Source organism: Camellia sinensis, unplaced genomic scaffold, assembly GCF_055761805.1.
Source record: "Camellia sinensis isolate YWXY unplaced genomic scaffold, ASM5576180v1 Unanchor1, whole genome shotgun sequence".
Classification (NCBI taxonomy): domain Eukaryota; kingdom Viridiplantae; phylum Streptophyta; class Magnoliopsida; order Ericales; family Theaceae; genus Camellia; species Camellia sinensis.
The window spans coordinates 13,808,467-13,829,855 of NW_028128987.1; the positions used below are offsets into that span (position 1 = coordinate 13,808,467).

The following is a 21,389-nucleotide window of genomic DNA, read 5'->3' on the forward strand; positions in this document are numbered from 1 at the left end:
CAAAAAAAAAAAAAGCTAATATAATTACTGTCTTTATTACTTCATCTACCATTGTCACAATTGGTACCCTCCCTCTCTCTTTCTCTCCAATATTTATATATACACATGAACAAACTTGTCCTCTATATTCTATTCTGTAGCAACTGATAACAAAGTCAGCACCTCTTGTTCTGTCTTCTCTTCCTCTCCAATTCTCAGTTTGGCTTGACAATCAATTCTCAATGATGAGTGAATTTATAGGTGGCAACGATGGGGATTTGCAAGCTGTAGTTAGAGGATTCAACAATGACTTCACCATGTACAATCTATCTGCAACATGCTTTGCTTCTGCAACTACTATACAACAGATTATTATGCCTTTGATTTCAATGCTTTTCCTGATTTATTTGAAACAACTACTAGTACTACTACAACAGTTTTAGATGAATTAGATGAACTTTACAAGCCCCTTTACCTTATGTTGAATTTGAACCCTCTCTCTTCTCCTCCACAAACCATCGTTTCTTCTTCTTCATCATCTTCCAAAGGGATTTCAAGGTTTTAAGGTTGGGTAAGTTTTGAAGGTAAGATTTGGAAAAGATGGATGGGTGGTGACGTGGTTGGGTACTCATAAATCCTAATATTCATGATGTAGTGAGTGTGTAGGTTTAATTATGAGATAGGGTGTCTCAAAATTAACGATGTCCTTTTTCGTAATTTTATTTGAAGTTATTATTGTAATAACAGTTAAAAATTAATAACAGTTAAAAATTAGGAGTTCAAAATAATTTATGAGATGCTAATAACAATACTTAAAAAAAATTCATAATTAGATTTATGGAGCGAATGTCCTTGAAATATTGAGAGGTATAAAGAGACAAAATTAAATTTTTTAAATGAGTATAATTAGACTAAATAATTTTGTTAATAGAATCACCCTTTCTCCCTCCAAACTAGTTATGGCAACCATCAACAGTAGTAATTTTGTTCATCTAAATCATTTACATATTGTTACTCCTACCCAATTTAATCTTCTTTTTGTTTTTGTTTTTGTTTTTTTCCTGAACAGTAGCCAAGCAAAGCTAGGAATGCGCACCAAGGATCCTCTAGAGTGAAATTTCCCTAAAGTTTCCTAGAGTGCTCCATTGTGTGGTTGAGATTCACTGGCAAGTCACATCAGAAAAATTGATGTGACTTGCCAATAAATCTCAACCACACAATGAAGCACTCTAGGAAACTTTAGAAAAAAATCACTCTAGAGGATCCTTACTCAGGAATGCGATTTCCACTTCTACATAAAGTTGTGTTTGAATATCAAATTTCAAGAGAGAGATCTATAAAGAGGAAACAAAATAAAAAGAAATTTGTCAAAAAAGTCTTTTCTTTTTATTTGCTTTCCCTCCACACATCTTTTCCGAAATCTTGATCCAAGGCTTCAATACAGTACCTCAGTTTCCCTTGCAAAGGTGAAAACATTCACTCTGTCTCTCTTCTTCTTCTCTTCATTTTCGCTCCTGAATTAAAACCTAAATATCTAATCTAATAGATGGGTTATATATATAATATGACTCTTGAATGGATAAAGTTCAGTTTTCAAAATCACTTGCCCTCCAGAAACCCTGTTCCAGTGTCATCAACAACATTATATAACCATAACTAATATCATGAATGGATTAATATCTTCCCAAATCAAAAATAGCATTGATCAATCTACAAAGCAAGCATAGCAGCTCACAGAACATATTATAGATGTTAGTTTTTGAAATGAAATATATCTATATAACTGAATATTTAAATGATGAGGTGGTGTGGAATTGCACCTCAATTATTATCACATTCCAATCAAACATGAACTATACAAAGTCCTAACATGTCACAGACAGTTACACAAACTTATAGATTTCACCAACGACAACAAAAAGCTACCCACCATTTTTACAACTTTCTCATAAAAAAACATGCGAAAAAAAACCTACCTCCAATGAAGTACTCGATCATTTATTTCTTTCTTCATGTACCACAACGATCATTTATTTTTCTCAATACCCACTAACTAGCAATGTCTGCGGTGCCAGCTGCTTCTTCTCCGCACCCAATTCCGTCTCTTTATTTTGATTTTATTCTTCCTTCTAGTTAAACCACGTTTGCGGTTGGGGATGGGGATGATTTCGACTGACCATGGGTAGCCTTAGCTTGCTGAATTTTCTTTTGGAGTTCACTAAACATATTCACAGAACACTCTGCAAAGTTATTCAATTGATGGAGAAATTCCACCAAGCTTGGTTGAAAACGATCAAAACCTGTTACCCAATCCTCTGAAGCTTCTTCCCTCAATAAATTAACACCTGCCTCGCCATTGCTGCCTGGATACTTACCCTTCCCTTGGTTCTTTTCTTGATGAGGTAAAAAACGGTTAATTTCGGCAGCTAACATCTTTATGGAACTTGAAACTTGCCTAGTGGGGAGGGAAAGGGAATCTAGCTTTTCCAACCAAACACCACAGATGACGTATATGGGTGGACCGAAATCTCGTATCTGTGTGGGTTTCGATTTCTTTCTCCTCTTGGTGGATTCCCGAGGATGAGATATGCATTTGAATAGCCACTCGTTTATAGCTTTCACGTATGTTTTCTGAGCACCGATCCACTTTGTAAAACTTGAAGACAGAGAGCTCAGTTCGTTTTCGAGTTGTACTGTGATCTGACGGTGTGTTTCTGACTGAAAGGAGATCTTGATGTTTCCGTTATCGTATGCAATCGATATAGTGTGGAGCTGACGCTTATGGCATTCAACCATCGATTCCCACATCTTCCTTAACCTGATATTAGTAACAAGTGCAGCAAATGAAGCTAATGAGTTCAGTAATTACATGCAAAAATATATACAAACACAAGCACACAAACATGCATATATATATATATATGTAAATATGAAGGTATGTTTGTATTTATGCATTAAACATATGTATGCATACATGCTTTCATAAAGGGCATTTAATCAACCAATGTATATGTATTATTAGACCAGCTCCCAAACATTGCTTCTTTTTCCCATTCATCAATCCGTCTTCTATCAGATCACACTCCTTGACTATCACTCAGTTTTTGAAAGAGAAGAGGGGGGGGGGGGGGGGGGGGCGCAGAAATGTCTGTATTGTGGCCTATGGGCTCCCTCTCTCCCTTCAGTTCTGTTAAAAAAAAGATAAAAATGCCAACTTCTATCTTAAATGCGTCAAGGAATGGTGATGTAAAGGACTTTTTGGGACCTTTTTCAATTATAGACAGCCAAAGAGATCCAAGTCAAGAAGCAAAAATGGTCCAGTTTCAAGTGCCCATGCAGGAAACCTTATTCGCATTTAACCAGAGACTATTTGTATCAATCCATTAATGCTTGATATCTAGTGCATAATAACATGGTATCAAAGCATGTATTACCCTCATTTATGGTGTGCTCATTAAGCCCTTTTAAATAAAACTTAAATACACACTAATCAAATCATTCCAGTGATAGCCAACCACCTCAATTAGCTTATCTACTCCGTACTTTACTAGATTCTCACCTACTTTTCCTTTTTTTGGTGGAGAGAGAGAAAGAAGGGGAGGGACATGCTAAAGAAAATTTGAAGAAAAAAAAATTCATTTGTTATCTCCTTCTCTTTTGATAGGGGAAAAAAAAATAAAAGAAAAAGATAAAACTTCTCTTATACCCACCAACTCAATGGCAGAGGTTTTCTATTTTTATGTACTAAACTGCTAATCAATTTTTGCTTCCATTTTTTTTTTTTTTAAACTCGAATTTTTACTTCCATTTGTTCATCATATTTTGCATATTTGTTTTGAAATCACTTAGACTTCAATTCCTCTCCTCACAACAATAACATTTTTTGTTGTTACTGTGCCAGTGTCACACATCAGGAGAATGAATTTATATAATGTGCAAGGGGTATATTCTTGTCACTCAAACCAGAGCAGCAGGAAAATCAAGATCGAAAAAACAATATTGTCTAAATTAGGCTTATCAAGAAAATAGTCCAAATCAGATAAAAAGGAGAACTAATACAGAAATAGATTAATAAAGATGGGAAGGGAAAAAATTTCAGTAACATAGAATAGAAGAGAAGAATGGATGAATTGATGAAAAGTTCAAAAAAATTGTGCATCCATATTCAAATATTTCAGCACAGTGGTTTTGGAAAAGTTTCTAGCCGAAGGAAAGAAGAATGTAACTCAGCCAGCCAGCAAAATTCACTATGATTTGATAAACAAATGGCCTATTTCAGCTTCCAGTTTACAGACAACGAACACTGATCTGCGAACAGTATTTAAACTCCTTTCAAGAGTCTAGAAAGTGGTGAAGCTTCCTCCAATGAACTTTTATATTTCATGCTTCTAATCAAAGCAACGAACAAAATACCCCACATTGATCAACAAACTGAAGATTCTAGGTCACCTTCAACTTGTATCATTTCAACAAATTTAAGCACCAAATAATGGCACAACATTTATAAAGAGAGGAGGTGCACATAAAACATCCACAGGGAAAAGCACAACCCACATTAAGACATGTAATGATTTTGTTCTTGCTTTCAATTGTTACTGGAATAGAAGAATAAAAAATAAAAAATAAATAAAAAGAACAAGAAAAAGGGTCCTAGAATTAATTTTTAAGGTTTAAATATAGGAGGGATTTGGTCAAAGCCCCCTCATAATAAAATTTTAATGCGTTAAGGACAAACACAAAAAGTTTTCTTTAAAAAGTCCAACACATACTACTATCATCAAAATATTAAACTTAAAAATAATATAACTTTTGATCTAGATGTCGGTTTTTAATAAAATTTAATCCTCTTATCAAGATCTATTAAACAAGATCCATATTAACCATGAAATTTTTCAAAATATATATATATTATTACCGTCGAAATTAATGTAAACAGTGACATATTATTCTATTTGACAGTAACATGTTACTCTATCTCATAGTAAAATATTACTCTGATTCACAATAAAGTTTGTACAAAAGAAGAAATAACTCAAAAACATACTACCAGAGTAAAACTTTACTGTCATTGTTGAACAGAAAATTAGCACAAAAAAAAAAAAAAAAAGAATACATATTTTTTTTTAGAACAATAGAGTACATATAAAGAGTAACCACAACAAATAGAGATGAAATTTTACTTTCATATTTACAAACTAATAAACAAACAATAATATATATGCACACATAAAACCTCCCATGTATCCATGAAAGAGCTCAAACTCATCTTCTAACTTTTCATCGGTTAGATTTTAGAAAGAAAATATGGAGCTTTTCATTGATTTTAGTTTCGCTTAATTCTATTTTTTGTTCCATTGCAATTAGGTTCATGGCACATACATACATATATATATACACTTAATTAAACTCACACACACACACGCGCGCGCGCGCACATATATATGTATGTATAATCTGTAGGTTGCAAAGCAAATTTGAGCTAAATGGCATGTTTGCGAGCTTCAATAAACATAATTTATCTCTAACTGGGCCTCTTACATAAACAAAGGTAAAAAATGCCCATAAAAATTAATGCATGTCCTTCACACCCCAGTCAAATAAAACTAAGGGACTTCATGGATGAAGAAAATTTTTGGACTTAAAGCAATACACGCTTTCTACCAAGGACTTTTAACCAAATTTCCCTTAAATGGGGGATTATAAGCACAAATAATTTGTATCATATTCCTTCAGAGAAATTGTCATGCATAAAATTCAACTGAAACTTATGTTACATGGACTCAGGTACGAGTATCGAGAGCTAGTGCGTGTACAAGCCTCGGATCTTTCTAAATCTATATCTCAGGATTTGACGATATGAATCCAAAAGTTGGGTATGGGTATTGCACATGTCATAAACACTTGCATATATTACATATTGTAAAATATTCTTAGATAAAATGTTGTAAATTATGTTAAAATATTTGAATTAAATAAAATATAGAGAAAATATGGAATTTATATCTCACATTCATGTGAGAAGCTAAAAATGTTTCTTTACTAGCAAATGTGAGTGTCTTTTTTTTTTTTCCTTCTTCAAACATCATATAAAATTAGAGAATCCAAGTGTCTAAATCGGGTATGGACGTTAGACACATCTCATACCTTTATCCTTGTCATACTTGATGGACAGAGGTACAAGAGGGAAGTAGAAGAGTAAATGTAACGCATATTTGAAGACAAACTTGGAATTAATTTATAGGTACATCCAATAGCATGTTTAATAAAATCATACTTTTCATCTGGATTATATACCAGTAAGATTAGTACTAAGCTAAGACATTAATCCCAGTTAACCATGATCAATAGGATGTAATCCTTACTTGTTTTTGTTGCAGAAATCAAAAAAAGGGCAGTGACAGATTCGTGTCAGTGCTTCCACTACATATGAACTATTTTTTATTTTAATATGCTTTCACAGTAGAAACCACATTTTCTAACATAATATTAAATCGAGGTTTTTGGACCAGGAGAGTCATGCAATATTGTCATCCTGTGAGTAATATATTAAGCACTAATGAAAAAGGACAGGCATCACATACCCTTCAATCAACTCCTCAAGTTGTGGCTGAAGCTCATTGTCTCTTAGCTCCTCAATTTTCTTTGATATTGAGTTAATTCTGTGAATTGCAACTCTGATTCTTGAGTGCAGGTCCTTCACAACAGCTCGAGTTTTATCAACCTTCTTGGAACTTTCTCCCTTCGATTCTAGTTGTCTAAGGAGTCTACATTTAAAGTCATACTCCTTTCTGACAAGCTCACTAGCCTGAAATTTCAAAATTATTTCAGGATATGTCAAAAATTAAGGATGTCACATATAATAGAACATTTTCAAGCTACTTGATAACTGGAAAATTGAAGATAAAGCTCAAGTAACAGCTGTCATTCAATATAATCGCATCTACAGATATTGATTACATTGCTAGTGCACAATTGAACAAAAACATAAAATCGCAAATACAGCTTCTTTTCTTCTTCTTTTTTCATCAGCACAAATACGACTTATGTATACAGAAGGTACATAGAAAATGAAACATTTTCTAGTCGTGGAAAAGCATTAAAGAAGGCAACATATAATATCAATGGAATTTCAAAGTATTGAAACTTAAAAATAAAATTTAAAAAAAAAATTTCATTAGTAGATTAAAATTTGACAGAATAAAATTAATCTTTTGGCACACCATATTTTCATTTGATGGGACACCCTCCTAGCTGAAGGACAACAGTTTCTTCTAAACCCACACCTTTCCTGCAAAATTAGCCTTTCCAGCAGTTTACTACTTTACCCAATATACAGGTTCCTGTACAAGTGAAATTTCTTAAAACATTATAATGGTTGTGGAAATTTCAACACACTACAAAGAGACAAACAGACATGAGCAAATGCTTCAAACATTGATGCTTTATAATGTATCAGAATGTATGCTGAATTGCTGACATTTAGGCTATTTTGGGTGCCTGGAATTGAGTCTCACAGTGGGACCAACTCAGAATGAAATTCAGAATTGGTTCATTTTATACTTTATAGCAATAGAAAATGACAGTCATTGAACACCAAGACCAATTATGAAAGAAACTCAATGCCACTAGTGTGGCAATACTAAATCTAGGGCTGGGTTATCGGAAGTGTTATTTTGGGAGCTTCAATTTCCACACACAACTTTCTCTAAGTCCACACACCATTTTTCATTCAGAGGTTGATTTCCAAACAAAATTACATGGTTCAGAAATAAACTTTAAAACGAAAACCAATAGTTCAAAAATCAGCCTCTGAACCAAAGATATGGCCGAATCATAAGGTTTCATTCAGAAGTTAATTTCCGTGTCATAAAGTTTTGTTCAAAAGTTGACATTCGAACCAAAAGAGTATGTTAATTGAGATAATGTGGTGTGTGGAAATAGAAGCTCTCTGTTTTTTCAAGTATAATCACGCCCATGACATTGCCACCAAACTCCACATGTTACCTGGTGAATCAATTATAAGCTGGAAGCCACTGCACGGAAACCCTATTCAGACATCATAGGATTCAAAGGTTGAGGTTGACTTAACTACCTAGTGAGTGTCAACATATAGACTATGCACCCTAAACTATAGTTTTGCTTTTAAATCTTCTCATGATGGAAATGATTTTTCGTTAGTTAGGATCACAAAATTTCAAGTGTAAAAACGATTTCCTAAATAAAACACTTTAAATTGTAAAAATAGGAAGAAAAGACCGTCAAAATGGCACTTACAACGATGTAGCAATACACATCATTTATCTTTGCTGCAGAAACACAAGGTTGGATATGGACCTGGGAAGTTAAAGATGCCTCTACAAGATAATTATTTTAAGGTGATGAAAAGGACATGGTGTTAGACACACACATTAGCTTATATACACATACATATAGACTCATAGATAGAGTGCTGAAGAGAGTCTGAAAATTGAAAATTATTTAAAATGCATTGTGAATTTGTGATCCAAGTGTGACAAGCATTCGTCCATTGTGTTTTTGAGAAGTGTTAGTTTATGGACATGGCTCCTACTAAGAAGTGTTTGTGGTTCCTTAAGCCAATCATTTTATTTTTTGTTGTCATTTTTATCCAAAAACCACGCTCCCTGTTAACAAAAACTGCTATGCTTGTCTCAAAGTTCTGGCATGGTTTTTGGTACCAATATTGCTCCTAGTATAATAACCCTTGATATGACTTGCATATTAGCTGAAGGGAAACGTCTGCAAGTCTAGTATAAGGAACTTGGAAAGCATGCATAGGAATGAATAATTCTACTGATAATTAGTCAGTTCATAATAGAAATTACAAATTAGTACAAACCAAAATTAAATGAAACTCAAAAAAAAAATTAAAAAAATAAAGCAATTTTATTTACTTTATCCGCTTCTTATACTATGTGAACCTCAAGAATCGTTGGTTTTACAGGTGACACATATTGGTATCTGCCAATAACAGTGGGTTCTTCATACACCACACATGAGCATGGTGATCAAGCCTCAGAACACAAATCTGTAAAATTTGAAGGATGATTGCATTTTCATGTTCATAATGTAAGGTCATACAGCTTGAAACATAAAAGGGTTCTACTAAATGTTTGAAAGCATGCTGACTCAAGTGTTCAGTTAACTCAATTCAGTTTGACTTCAACAATGAGCAGAGTGAACAGGTGAAATTATAGAATTTATGAAAAACAAATTATTCCATATCTTTAGCTCCAACCTAGTTGAACAAATTAAGATCTAGAAATTTTGAAGCGAAGTAGCAAAAACAGGACCCAATATTTTTTTTTTCCTCTTAAAATGAGCACATTTATAAGATGAGTAAAAGACAATTTTTACTACAGGTATAGCTATCAAATTCCCAGTACCTTGACTTCATCAAAAAGCTTCCTCTCCCATGCATACAGTCTGTCTAAGGTAGAGGCATGACTTCCTGATACCATACAGAAATTTTCGAAGAGATTATTGGTGAGGTCCCCAATATCATCTCTTGAGTTTGCACCAAGAGGATTCCTGGATGAAGAGGAACGTGATGACGTTGTCCGATGCCAAGTTAAGTACTTTACAGAATCTTGAGGAGGCTCTAAATGGACCACAAAAAAAAGGACAGAATCAGATGAGTAATTAAATCCTACATATAGGGCATAAGTTAAATGAACAGGTAAGTTTGTGTACATAGTATATGAAGATGATGACTGAAGTTTGTGCATGAACTATGTGAACACATCTCGTCTTTTGTATATTTGGATTGGACTTCATGTGCCATCTTGTGATACTACGAGATGTACGTATCATATGGCCTTGTGTTTTGGCCAAGGATGTTTACATTATGCTTCTGCTATATTATATAATTATATTGTAAATGTTTAAAATTCAACTAGAGCAAACCATTTCATTTCAGTTAGACATTCAGTAGCCTTTCCCCCTAGAGACTTAGAGGTGGAAGTATTTATGGATGTTCAACTGGCTTTGAGGATTCCTCGGTTAATGGTAGAGTGTACAAGCTTAAAGGCATTATACGGGTTAAAACAATCTCCTGGAGAACATGATAATACTCATAAACCATAATTTTGGGACCAACTTCCGGATTCTTAAATGGAAAAGAGAGTATGGATCGAGAGGTTTCCTTAGGCTATGCTAAGATGTGGCTATAAACAAAGTCGGAGTGATCATAAATTGTTTATTCACCATTTGCTTGAAAGCAATGTGACTGCTCTCATTGTGTATGTTGATAGTATTGCTACAACAGGAGTTGATTTAGAGGATAATTATACAGTGAACTTAAATTACTAGAAAGCTTGTTGCTTGGATGTCCAACAAGACCATTTTTACCGATGTCTCACAGCCTTGGTGAAGTGTCATGTGTCCATATAGGTGCTTCCTACATTTGGCAGTCTGTGTAACATAGCATGAACCTAACCCCTCAAGCACCTTAAAAGATTGGCTATCTAAAATTTTTAGCAACTTTAAACAATAAAATCTACACATATTTAAACTCTTTACCATCCTTTTAAGTCCAAACAAAATTATTTACCTCCATGCATCAAACCCTAAGTTTTCAATAATCTTAGCCAAACAAAAACTAATAATTGGCAGTGAGATTCCAAGATTTACCCTTTCCAATTTTAATATCATCAAAAATTAGTTTGGTAGGAGATCTAGAAGGATAATGTTTCTCCACATTCACCCTACACCATTAATCATGCTATATATACAAAATCTTGACAAAAAATAATCAATATGTTGTAAAAACAAATGGATTGATTTATCTATCAACAAACAAAAGATGGATACACTCGTGAGAAGTGTAATATCATTAATTATGAAATGATAGGTTATCAACGACATTGACCTTCTTCAACAAAGGCTACTACACCAAAATGAAGGCACTAGTAGATAAAGGAAGGCCAAAAAGAAGTCAAGGCTAGAGAGAGATAGGATGGCCTTAGCTTAATATAAGGCATTGCTCTAGATAGAGCAAAGTAGTAATTTGTCTTGCAACCCGAAGAGGTTGGCATACAAGACTTATGTTAGACATGTTAGCAGGGTAGAATGTGTGTTTAGGCACATTGATGTCATATTCCTTTCTGTTAAGAGTATGACATGGCCACAGTAATTTTATGAAGTGTATCAGTGCTCCTTTGTGGTAGTCAATATCGAATCTCCTTCTCATTGAGGAACACTATCTTCCTTAATTCACTCCCTTATTCCCTCAATACAAGTAGTTTTCTCTAAAAGGAAAAATACAGTTGATATCACATCTTCTTAGTGACTAAATTTTATGTACATGCAGTCTTAATTTCTGATTTTTCTTCTGTCAAGAAATTTGATTTAGGACAATTAAAAAGGTATTATGAAATCTTTGGAAACAATGAGTCATCAGGTAAATTAAGCATACAATATTTTATTGACGAATTTCCATATACTTTCTTTTTATGCCCTTCGGTGGGTTCTTTTTATCATTTATTGCTACACAAATTCATCGTATAACTTGAAACTTATTATCTGTCATGTTTTGTCAAACCAAAGCTATGCCATCTTTCCAATTATGACAGAACTTGAACAAATTTGAACAAAATGAAACTATTCTTTAACATTCATGGTGTGAAAGCATTTCAAAGGTCAATGAATAAGGTAATGCAGTCATGTGTCTTATGTATCACTTTTCTTAAAATACATATATAACAAAAAAACACAACCACAGTTACCAAGCATGAGTACAAAATACAAACACGCCAAAATAGTTTACCACACACCAAAAGTATTCATGACGCCTTAGCAATTAGCACATGAGTTAGTACATTGATTTACAAATATCAAGATGGAGAGACCTACCTTCTTGAACAGGGTTATGATCTTCCCCACAAGAGAAACAAGTTTTGAATAATGTCAAAGTCATTGACCCACCTGTCACAATAGAATATTTTATCGTTACAGGATTTCACCAGCTTATATGAAATAAATTGTCTAAAATAATTCCTTGAAAATAAATAAATAAATAATTGCTTCCACATACACATGACACATACAAAGCTATGCATCCCTTACCTATTATGCAACTATGTAACATATCAAAATCTAACCTTACCTATTATGCAGCTATGTAACAATCGCAAAAAAAGAAGACAAAAATCTATAATTGGGGCTTCAACTCCCTAAAAAATGTGATGATTTATCATCCAAAGGACACCACATCTAGCACCCCCATTTTAACCAACACAAACCTTATAAAAAGAGTTCCCCAACAAATCTCATCCTCCCCCAATATCCACTAAAAAGCCTCAAACATATCCAATTCCCAATCATAGACCAATTCTGCAAAAAAAAATGAACATTCCCTCACCACAATATGTTCAACCTTATGAGATCACATACCGCCCTTAGCTACCCCATGAAGATGTGGCACAGTTTCAACAGAACATCTCTGCACCATCTAAAGTTCACCCGACTACTCTCCCCAATTGCAAAAACATGAGTTTAATAAATTCACCCCATTTCCTTCGTAATGCCATTCCAAAATCTTAACCCATAAGAATTAAATCATAGTCCAACCACCCACACCGGTCATATTTGGTAGTAGCTAATATCTTCTTTCAAAAATTATTCCTTTGATTGCATATCTCTAGAGCCGCTTACCTAACAAGGCCTCATTAAATACTCTAAACCTCATAATTTCTAATCAAGTTTATTAGTAATTAAGCCTCAGCTAATTTTTATTTCCTTTATTCCAGAAAAACATCCATTTTAAATATAAAAGAAAAAATTAAGGCTTCAAATCTATCCAAATCAATAAGCCTCAGAAAAGTGGGAGGCTTGTCTGCCTAAAACAAGATGCACAATTTTTAATCAAGAAAATCACAAAGCTATAATCTCAGACCCCACCCACATACTTCTCTTTTCAAATTGCACCCACGGCTGCTATTGTGAATTAGAGAACCAAAATTTAATGAAAATGAACAATCATTCAAGAACAAATATTTGAGAGAGAGTGAGTGAGAATTACGATCTTTCCCCGGGAAAATTGGGCGAAAATGGAACTTGTTTGCTTCAAGCATCCTTGGAACTTCTCTTCCGGACTCGGAAGCTTTGATAAAGAGATATTCAACATCTTTCATGCATGAAAAGAAGTCCCTATGAGTAACCTTATTTTCAGGGCCATCTTCTTTCTCCTGTCCTCTCTTTACATCATTGGGAAGTGCAACTCCCGAGGCTGTGGCTCGTAGTGGTGACAAATCAGGAGAGTTGCTTTTAGCCCCATTAAAAAATTCAGTTTCTGATGCTACACTTTCTGCAGATGGAACAACCGGTGAAGTACTAGCAGCACCAAGATCTGGAACCCTATTAACATTTTCAAAAGTTCGAACCAGTGTATCAGTAGGAGGTTCATCGAATTCATCTTCTGATTCCTGAGACTCCTCACTTCCATGAGATGAAGCCTTGTCTTCTTCATCTTCCAATTCAGGAATCCCCTCCTCTTCCCTAAGCTGTTTTATGTCATCATCGTTCTCCAATCCTTGATTCAATCCCCTCCCTTCCTCTGAAGAGAAGTGATTGTCAATTGGGTGAAAAAGACCAAAGTAATCCCATGCTGGAGTTTGATGTGGGTTCGAAGGAGTTTCAAAGAGTGATGTTTCAGGTCTTTCAGATGAGTGAATTGTGTTACTCGGTGGGGTACTTGAAGAAATTACGGACCCCACAACTGGCACAGAAGGTTTTTCTTCAATTTTTCTAGAGAAAGGAACCCTAAATTTCATATGATTTGCATGGTACCGACCAGAGGTGGGTGGAGAAGGATATGGAGAGAGGTTTTCAGTTGCATCCACACGCTGCGACATAGATGGGGAAGAAAATGAGAACTGGGAAAGGGATTTCTCAGTCAACACAAGTGGCTCTGGAGTTGCACTAGTGGATGTATATAAGGAAGATTCGATTGGAGCTTCGGGTTCAACAAATTTCCTTAAAGCAGTTCCAACAGTTTTCAGTGACTGTATATATGCAACATGAGTAGCTGCTAATGAGCATCTTCCATCAAGTGCTTCTCTAACAAACTTCTTTCGATCACGGCATAGCTGCAAAGCCTTATCTTCTTCTATTCTAGAGGTTGCAGCCCCCATCAATCCAGATCTAGCTGTTTTTTTCAGAATTCTTACTTGATTAAGTAATCAGAACAATCAGAACATAGGCATCCTCCTGAAAACAAAGATGTTCCATGCAAATCAGAAAGACAACAAAAGAAGTGGCAATGATTATGAATCCAAACACTTTAAAATTCAAAAGTTCATTAAATAAAGTGTAAAAGATAAAAGAAACAAAGTAATATAACATGTTGTTTCCCTTATTACAAGAATAAATATACAATCAAAATTTTCAGAATAATAAAAAAAGAATTACATTAAATTACAAATGAACTCAAATGACGCACAAATTCCTAACTCCTGCCCTTATTAGTGAAAACAAAAATAACTGGAGAAGAGTAAAAGATCATTGCTAGAAAATCCAAGTGTTAAAAAAAAGAGCCATGGATTAAAAATATCAACCATTGACTCAATTCTAACAACTTGCTTCTCAATTATAGATTTCAAACTTTCCTTGATACCTTACCATCTATAGAGTGGAAGTATTTGCTACTGCTGCAACTTTTGCCATGTATACAAATATGAACAAATAAAACAGAAAAAGAAAAAAAGAAAAAGAAAATCAACCAAATTAAGAAAAAAAGAAAATCATCCCAATCATTAGGTCATGAAAGCATATACCGCCAAAAAACATGAGTGGAAATTAGTCTAGAATTTGTTGAGACCAGTACATAAAGATGGAGGTCATTTATGGAGGTCATGATACACAAAAATACAAAGGCATGAATATCGTACAAAAGTAACTATATCAGTCATTAAAACACACGCAACACAAAGAAGTAAAACAATGGCACTGCCTGCTGCCGCTGCCACCACCACCATTACCAAAATCACAAAGAAAGGAACTTAATCTGACTAAGCACAAGAAAGCACACACAAGTTATCCATTAACAAACCAACATCTAAACTAAATTCACAAATAGAATAAACAGTCAAGATTTACCTGAAACAAAAGAATTAAAAATGAAAAATCATTGTAAGAAACTGTTGCGGAAGCACTTGACTTCAAAAGACATACTTTTGATTGATGTCCAACAAAAAGAAAGTTCATCGAATAAGATGAAAGGTTGTTCAGGGTAGCTTTATTTTGAAGCAAAAGTATCAGTGATAAGCAGAGAAGAGGGAACTAATTTAAAAGTTGCAGAATTTAAATTGAAGCCTAGAAAGAAGAAAACTCGAAAGGGGGAATCTCTAAGAATATCATCAATGGACTCTCTCTCTCTCTCTCTCAAGCAAACAATCAGTATAATTGTGCCCAATTCACTACTACATAAGCAGATGCTATGAAAAAAACAAATCTACATCTCATATCTCTTATTGCTTCCATCAACAAAACAAACCAAAAGAACAGATAAATATATAGAAAACCCATGTCTAAACAATCAAAACCCAGATATCAAACTCAAAACCCATCAAATTCACATCAATTCAAGTACAAAACAGAGTGAAACCAATCAAAACCTCTGAAAAACATACACCTACAGAGATCACAACCGCCAACAAGAACAAATCAAGCGCGATTCACCCAATTCAGAAACAGGGAATCCAGAAATAAACCGATTTGATTCGATTCAACCCAAAATCAAATCCAAAAAGACTTAGCATCAGAAAGCTGATAGCTTTAAGACAAGGGAAAAGTGATAAATTATAAATTAAGATTGATTAAAAGAAAATAATTTAAAATAATGTTGTGGGTCTTTGGTGTACCTCAGAGCTCAAGTCAATTGTATGGAGGCTGCTGAATAACTCGGAGAAGATCCGAGTGAGTCTTTGTAGAGAGAGAAAGTGAAACTTTTAAGAGAGAGAGAGAGAGATTACAGGTGGATAAAGGGCGAATCCGGATGCGAAGGGATTAGTAGCTAGCTGCTGCTGGTTCCATGCAAAAGAGCACGCAGAAAGACAAGAGTTTGTGTGTGGACAGTGGAGCCCACGTAGGGCATTGTCCAACTTTTTAAGCTTGCACTGACACACAATAAGACATCGTTGAAGAGGCGTTATGGGTTGGATTTCTGTGCCCGTTGTGAAGAGGCGTTAGGGCATATATATATTGACTTATTTATATATGTGTGAGATTCATACTATAAATGGTTGAAATTCAAAAGGATTGTGAAGGTTTTTCAAAAAATGAGTCTCAATCATTGTTGTAAATATATGCATAAATTTATACTTTACATGTAAAAGAGTTACACTATTATAAAAGAGTAATGATTCATCCCCCCTTTTTCCCTCACCCCCTTTGACCCCCTCTCTCTCTCATTGGTTACCTTTTCTTTTTCTTTTTCTTTTTTTTCCTGCTCCTCCAATCACCCCCTGCCACGTGGCAAGGGGGGTGAGGGGGTGACCCCCAAAAGGGGGTCCCAAACATTATTCATTATAAAAATATATTTTTTTATTATTGCTTCACTGGAAATGTAATTTTTTCAAATTTCTATTACATTTTTTAGCAAACTTGAATTGATGTGGCATGTGGGTTCTACACTAATGTGATTGTTTGATAGAATTTTTTGTATTCCTAACATTGTTTTTATGCAAAAGTGGTATTCAAATTCAACAAATTGTATTCAGATAAATTTACAAATTAGTACGACGGAAGTTTTTGCGGCATAGAAAAATAAGAAGAGGAGCAAGAGATGTTGTTGCAGTGGCAACAAAATTAGGAAAAAAAAAAAAAAAAGATGAGGAAGTGTGGCGACATTGGCTGCTGCAGGTGAAAAAAAAAAAAAAAAAAAAAAGACTATCTAAGAGTAAAATGAGCTAAGGAAGGTTTAGAAGTGTAAAAATGGCCTGCGACTGGAAATTGGCCCGAGCTTGAGCCCAGCCCGAGCCCTTGGGCTTGGGCCATCATTTTGAAGCCCAGACCGGCCCATGGACCCGCTTAAAGCCCACTCAAGGGCCAACTCGAGGCCTAGCCTGCCCAAGGCTCAGTGTTTTTTTTAGTGAAAAATAATAAAATTTTGATAAAAAATATTTAAAAAACAAAAAAAAAATGGTCAGGTCCGCCCAAGCCCAAGGCCAGGCCCACTGAAGGCCCGATTACCCCTAGGTCTATGCCTGGGCCTAATTTTTTGGCTCGTGGATCAGCTCAGCCAAAATTTTGGCAGGAGCCTACGAGGTTAGGCTAAGCAGGACCAAATTTACACCCCTAGAAAGGGTCATTACCATCATAGAAGGGTTGGATGAGGTCACCGAATGTTGGGGTAGAGGCTGTCAAAGTTAGGTGCAATAGTGGGATTGAAAAAGAATAAATGGGATTATAGTGCTTGTTCAAAGAAAAAAGAGAGGAAAGTAATTTTGAGGTGTACAAGTTCAAAGAAATAGAGAATCTTAAGAATTAATGTGGACGCTAATAGCAACTCTCTTTTAAAATTGTGGAATCCATTACTAAATTAACCAAAGAGCCCTTATTTTTCTCTTTCTTCTTTTTATTCTCTCTCTTACTCATTTCCTTACAACTTTTGACTATCTACTACCATTGCAAATCCCTCCTTACTACTTATGACTTCCTCTTCATCACCACTACCATTCCCATTGCTACCCTCTCTTGCCACCTCCAATTACTTCCATACCCATCCGCCATTGCCACTGTTGTCGTTTTCGACCACTCCTAGTGCCTCCTTCCCACTCCTTTCTTTCCCATCGTGACCCCACACTCCGTCCATGTTGTGAACGTGTTTAGGGAAAATATAAAATATACACAATTGTTAGTGTTAATTGCGTTTGATGTAAGTGCAAACTATGTAAGGTCATTACACTCGTCACTTCGTATTTATACATATTTTACACTTACAAATGAGCATGTGTCTCAATAATAGAGTAAATCATGTGGGGTCATGAGAAAAAAGGACTAGAGGATGGAATGGCTGTAGGGGCTAGGGTTCGAAAGGAGAACTAGTAGTTGAGTAGGGATGAAAAGGATAGAAGTGATGAGAGAGTGATAGAGGGTGGTAGTGGTTGCAGCAATGATAGAAGAATGTGGAAAAGGGACTAGGAATAATAAAGGGAAAAAGGTAAAATAAAGGAATTGTGCATGATCACAAAGGGTAAATAAGGGGCTGAGGGTGTTGGAGAAGGGTTTTGTAATGTTTTTTTTTTTTTTTTTTTCACATAATTTACATCAGTAAGAAGTTAGTTGATAAAATGTTAGTAGGAGAACAGAAGAATGCAAAAAGTATCAAACTACTATGCATAAAATTTGACCCATAATGTTACATCATAAAATGATACTGTACAATTATTAGACTAGAAGCCTTGGTTCAATGATAGGGTTAATCTTTTACTTTTCATTTTGAAATTGTATCTGTTTTAATACCATTTTTTCCCCTTCCAATTTTACAGTTGAAGTTCACTGTGTTTTTAGTTACTCTTTTTAAACCCTTCCCATTTTGATGTTGAAACTGTACAATTACATTTAATTATATATCTAATTGCCTCTCAAATCATCATTTTTCACTTTAATATTGAATGTTTAGATTTAATTACTTCATCCGTCCTAAAATATTAATCATTTATTTTATTTTTCATTGTCCTAAAATATTAGTCTATTTTTAAAAATTAAAAACTAAAATAATACAAATTTCTTATTTTGCCCTTTTTTTAAATTCATTACAGCACAAAAAATACAATTATGACAATTGATATTCTCAAAAAAAAAAATGTACCATCAAAGGGTAATTTTAAAAAATTAATATTTTAAAGTGAAATAATTGTACTATCAAAAAAAGTTAGATACCTCAAAAGGGACTATTATTTTAGAACAGAGGAAATATATATATATATATATATATATTTTATATTTGATTCATATAAGATATTACAATAAAACCCACTGAATTAGAATCATAGAAATAAAAATTAAATACAATTTTTACAAAAAAACTCCCAAAGTAAGAGAGAATGTCTCAATTAATACACATGAAATAAGATCTATATGCAAGTATAGAGATTCAAATTACTGACCTCCTAATGAATTACAGTTTTGACCAATCAAATTAATCCCGTTAGAGTTACGGTGTTAAAAATCATCTACTTTAATGATTTCCAAGACAGTATTATCTAGCTAGTTGAAAAAAAAAACCAAGGCAGCTACGAGAACCACACAAAAGGACACCCAAAAGACGTGTCAAATATGGCAAGTCGTAATTTTATTTGTACACCATATTTGATTTCAATACATGTTATTTATTTAATTGATCTAATTTTTTTTAATAAAATACACAAAGTGTTCAATAAAATTAATAGTTTTAGTCAGTGGGTGGAGTCAGAAAATTAGATTAGATGGAGCACTTATTATTTATAATTTTTTGTTTAAAAAACATCATGAGCAATTAAGATAATCATAATTTTATGAGATAAATTTAAACATAAAAAATTACATATTCATTATTAATAAGAACAAACTAAAATTCTATAATATAGTGGAATAACTCGGTGTGGGATGATGATGTAAGTTTGTAATTTTAGCACAAAAAATTATGGATCAAAATTCCTAATTTTAAAAAATAAAAACACATCATTTATAACACAAATTATTATAAAATCTATTTAATTTTTATTTGAAAAAAAAATATTAAAGAGATGATATTGCTTATAAATGATGTGTTTTGAATGAAAATTATCAAATAGTTTTAGAGTACCATATGATGTTACCTACGTGATACTCAAAGTATAGAAAATCACAAATCACACTAAGTGGTATGTCAACTACTTGAAAATAATGAGTTCATTATATCCAGTCTATAATATTTTTTACTACACTATTGATTTAAACTACTTTATAAATAATACCACATATTATTCCCAAGGTATCAAACAATTACTTGTTGTGAACAATATAATAAATCATTAACTAAAAAAGATATTAACAAAAAAAAGAGAATACATTTTATACATGGCAATAACAAAAAAAAAAAGATTCAAAATTGAGGGCGGCACGTGACCACCTAGCCCTATGCTGCCTCCGTCCTTGGTTTTAGCCATCAAAATGAGACCTGTGGTGGGCTCCACAGATCCAAATAGCCTCTCTAATCTAGATTTTGGACTAGAGGGAATCCTCTGCATACAAATATTTGTATTTTGTTTAAAAATTGATATCTAAATGACACAAATGATGTATACTGAAACAAAAGTATGGTGTGCAAATAGAATCACCCGTCCATTCTGCAGTAAAATTTGGGTTAAATTACATATATACCCTTTATGATTTACCAAAGATATAATTTTTTCTTCACATTTGAAAAATTGTGTCACTCCTTAAAGTTTCAATCACTGGTGTGTTTGGTAACGTTTACGTTTTCAGTTTATATTTACAAAAATTTTATAAACTGATTTTTGTTTATTTTTTGTTTATTTTTAGAAAAACATAAACTATAAACGCGTTTGGTAATTAACAAAATGTTTAAAAAAAATTTAAAAATATAAAAAAGAGTGAGAAATGGCAAGTGGTGGCAAGTGGCGACAGAAGACGGTGGTGGCAAGTGGTGACGGTGGGTGGTGGGTAGCTGGTGGTGGCGGGTGGGTGGGTGGTGGTGGGTGGGTGACGGTGGCGGGTGGTAACGAGTGGGTGGTGGTGGGTGGTGGTGGTGGGTGGTGGCGGCGGGTGGGCGGGTGACGGTGGTGGATGGTGGGTGGTAGCGAGTGGGTGGTGGTGGTGGTGGTGGCGGCGGCGGGTAGTGGGTGGTGGTGGTGGCAGGTGGGTGGCGGATAACTGGTGGTGGTGGGTGGTGGGTGGTGGCGGGTGAGTAGTGGGTGGTGGGTGGTGATGGTAGGTGGGTAGGTGACGGTGGCAGGTGGTAGCGAGTGGGTGGTGGTGGTAGTGGCGGGTGGTGGGTGGTGGTGGTAGGTGGGTGGCGGATGGCGGGTAGTGACAGGTAGGTGGTGGGTAGTGGTGGTGGCTGGTGGCTGGGTGGGTGGGTGACAGTGGTGAGTGGTAGGTGGTAGCGAGTGGGTGGTGGTGGTGGTGCTGGTGGCAGGTAGGTGGCGGATGGCGGATGGCGGGTGGTGGTAGGTGGTGGCGGGTAGATGGCGAGTGGTGGTGGTGGTGGTGGGTGGGTGAGTGACGGTGGTGGGTGGTAGATGGTAGCGAGTGGGTGGTGGTGGCAGGTGGGTGATGGGTGATGATGGTGGTGGTGGCGGTGGTGGTGGTGATGGTAGTGGGTGGGTGGGTGACGATGGCGGGTGGTAGCGAATGGGTGGTGGTGGTGGTGGCAGGTGGGTGGCGAGTGAGTTGTGGGTGGTGGGTAG

At 35.0% G+C, this 21,389-nt stretch overlaps 1 protein-coding gene across 2 annotated transcripts; it reads right to left on the bottom strand.

The window, feature by feature from the left end:
* Positions 1-1,735: 1,735 nt before the first annotated feature.
* LOC145788644 (nitrate regulatory gene2 protein-like) lies at positions 1,736-16,167 on the bottom strand. Of its 2 annotated transcripts, none has more exons than XM_082910908.1 (6): positions 15,858-16,167; positions 13,019-14,205; positions 11,851-11,922; positions 9,384-9,598; positions 6,561-6,784; positions 1,736-2,797 (listed from the first exon to the last, which is right to left on the bottom strand). In XM_082910908.1, exons 2-6 carry the CDS (start codon positions 14,127-14,129, stop codon positions 2,113-2,115), a joined length of 2,307 nt encoding a protein of 768 aa, XP_082767034.1. In that variant the 5' UTR covers positions 14,130-14,205; positions 15,858-16,167; the 3' UTR covers positions 1,736-2,112. The 2 variants fall into 2 exon arrangements, with proteins under 2 accessions (XP_082767034.1, XP_082767035.1); XM_082910909.1 differs by having other exon boundaries at positions 15,633-15,872.
* Positions 16,168-21,389: the final 5,222 nt, after the last annotated feature.

What these genes read in the sequence shown, in the direction of transcription:
- LOC145788644 (XM_082910908.1), bottom strand. Translation starts at nt 14,129, where the DNA reads ATGGGGGCTGCAACCTCTAGAATAGAAGAAGATAAGGCTTTGCAGCTA. An exon ending in AATTTTCCCGGGGAAAGATC is followed by an intron (nt 11,923 to 13,018) that starts GTAATTCTCACT and finishes CTATTGTGACAG; the next exon opens with GTGGGTCAATGACTTTGACA. An exon ending in TCATAACCCTGTTCAAGAAG is followed by an intron (nt 9,599 to 11,850) that starts GTAGGTCTCTCC and finishes TGGTCCATTTAG; the next exon opens with AGCCTCCTCAAGATTCTGTA.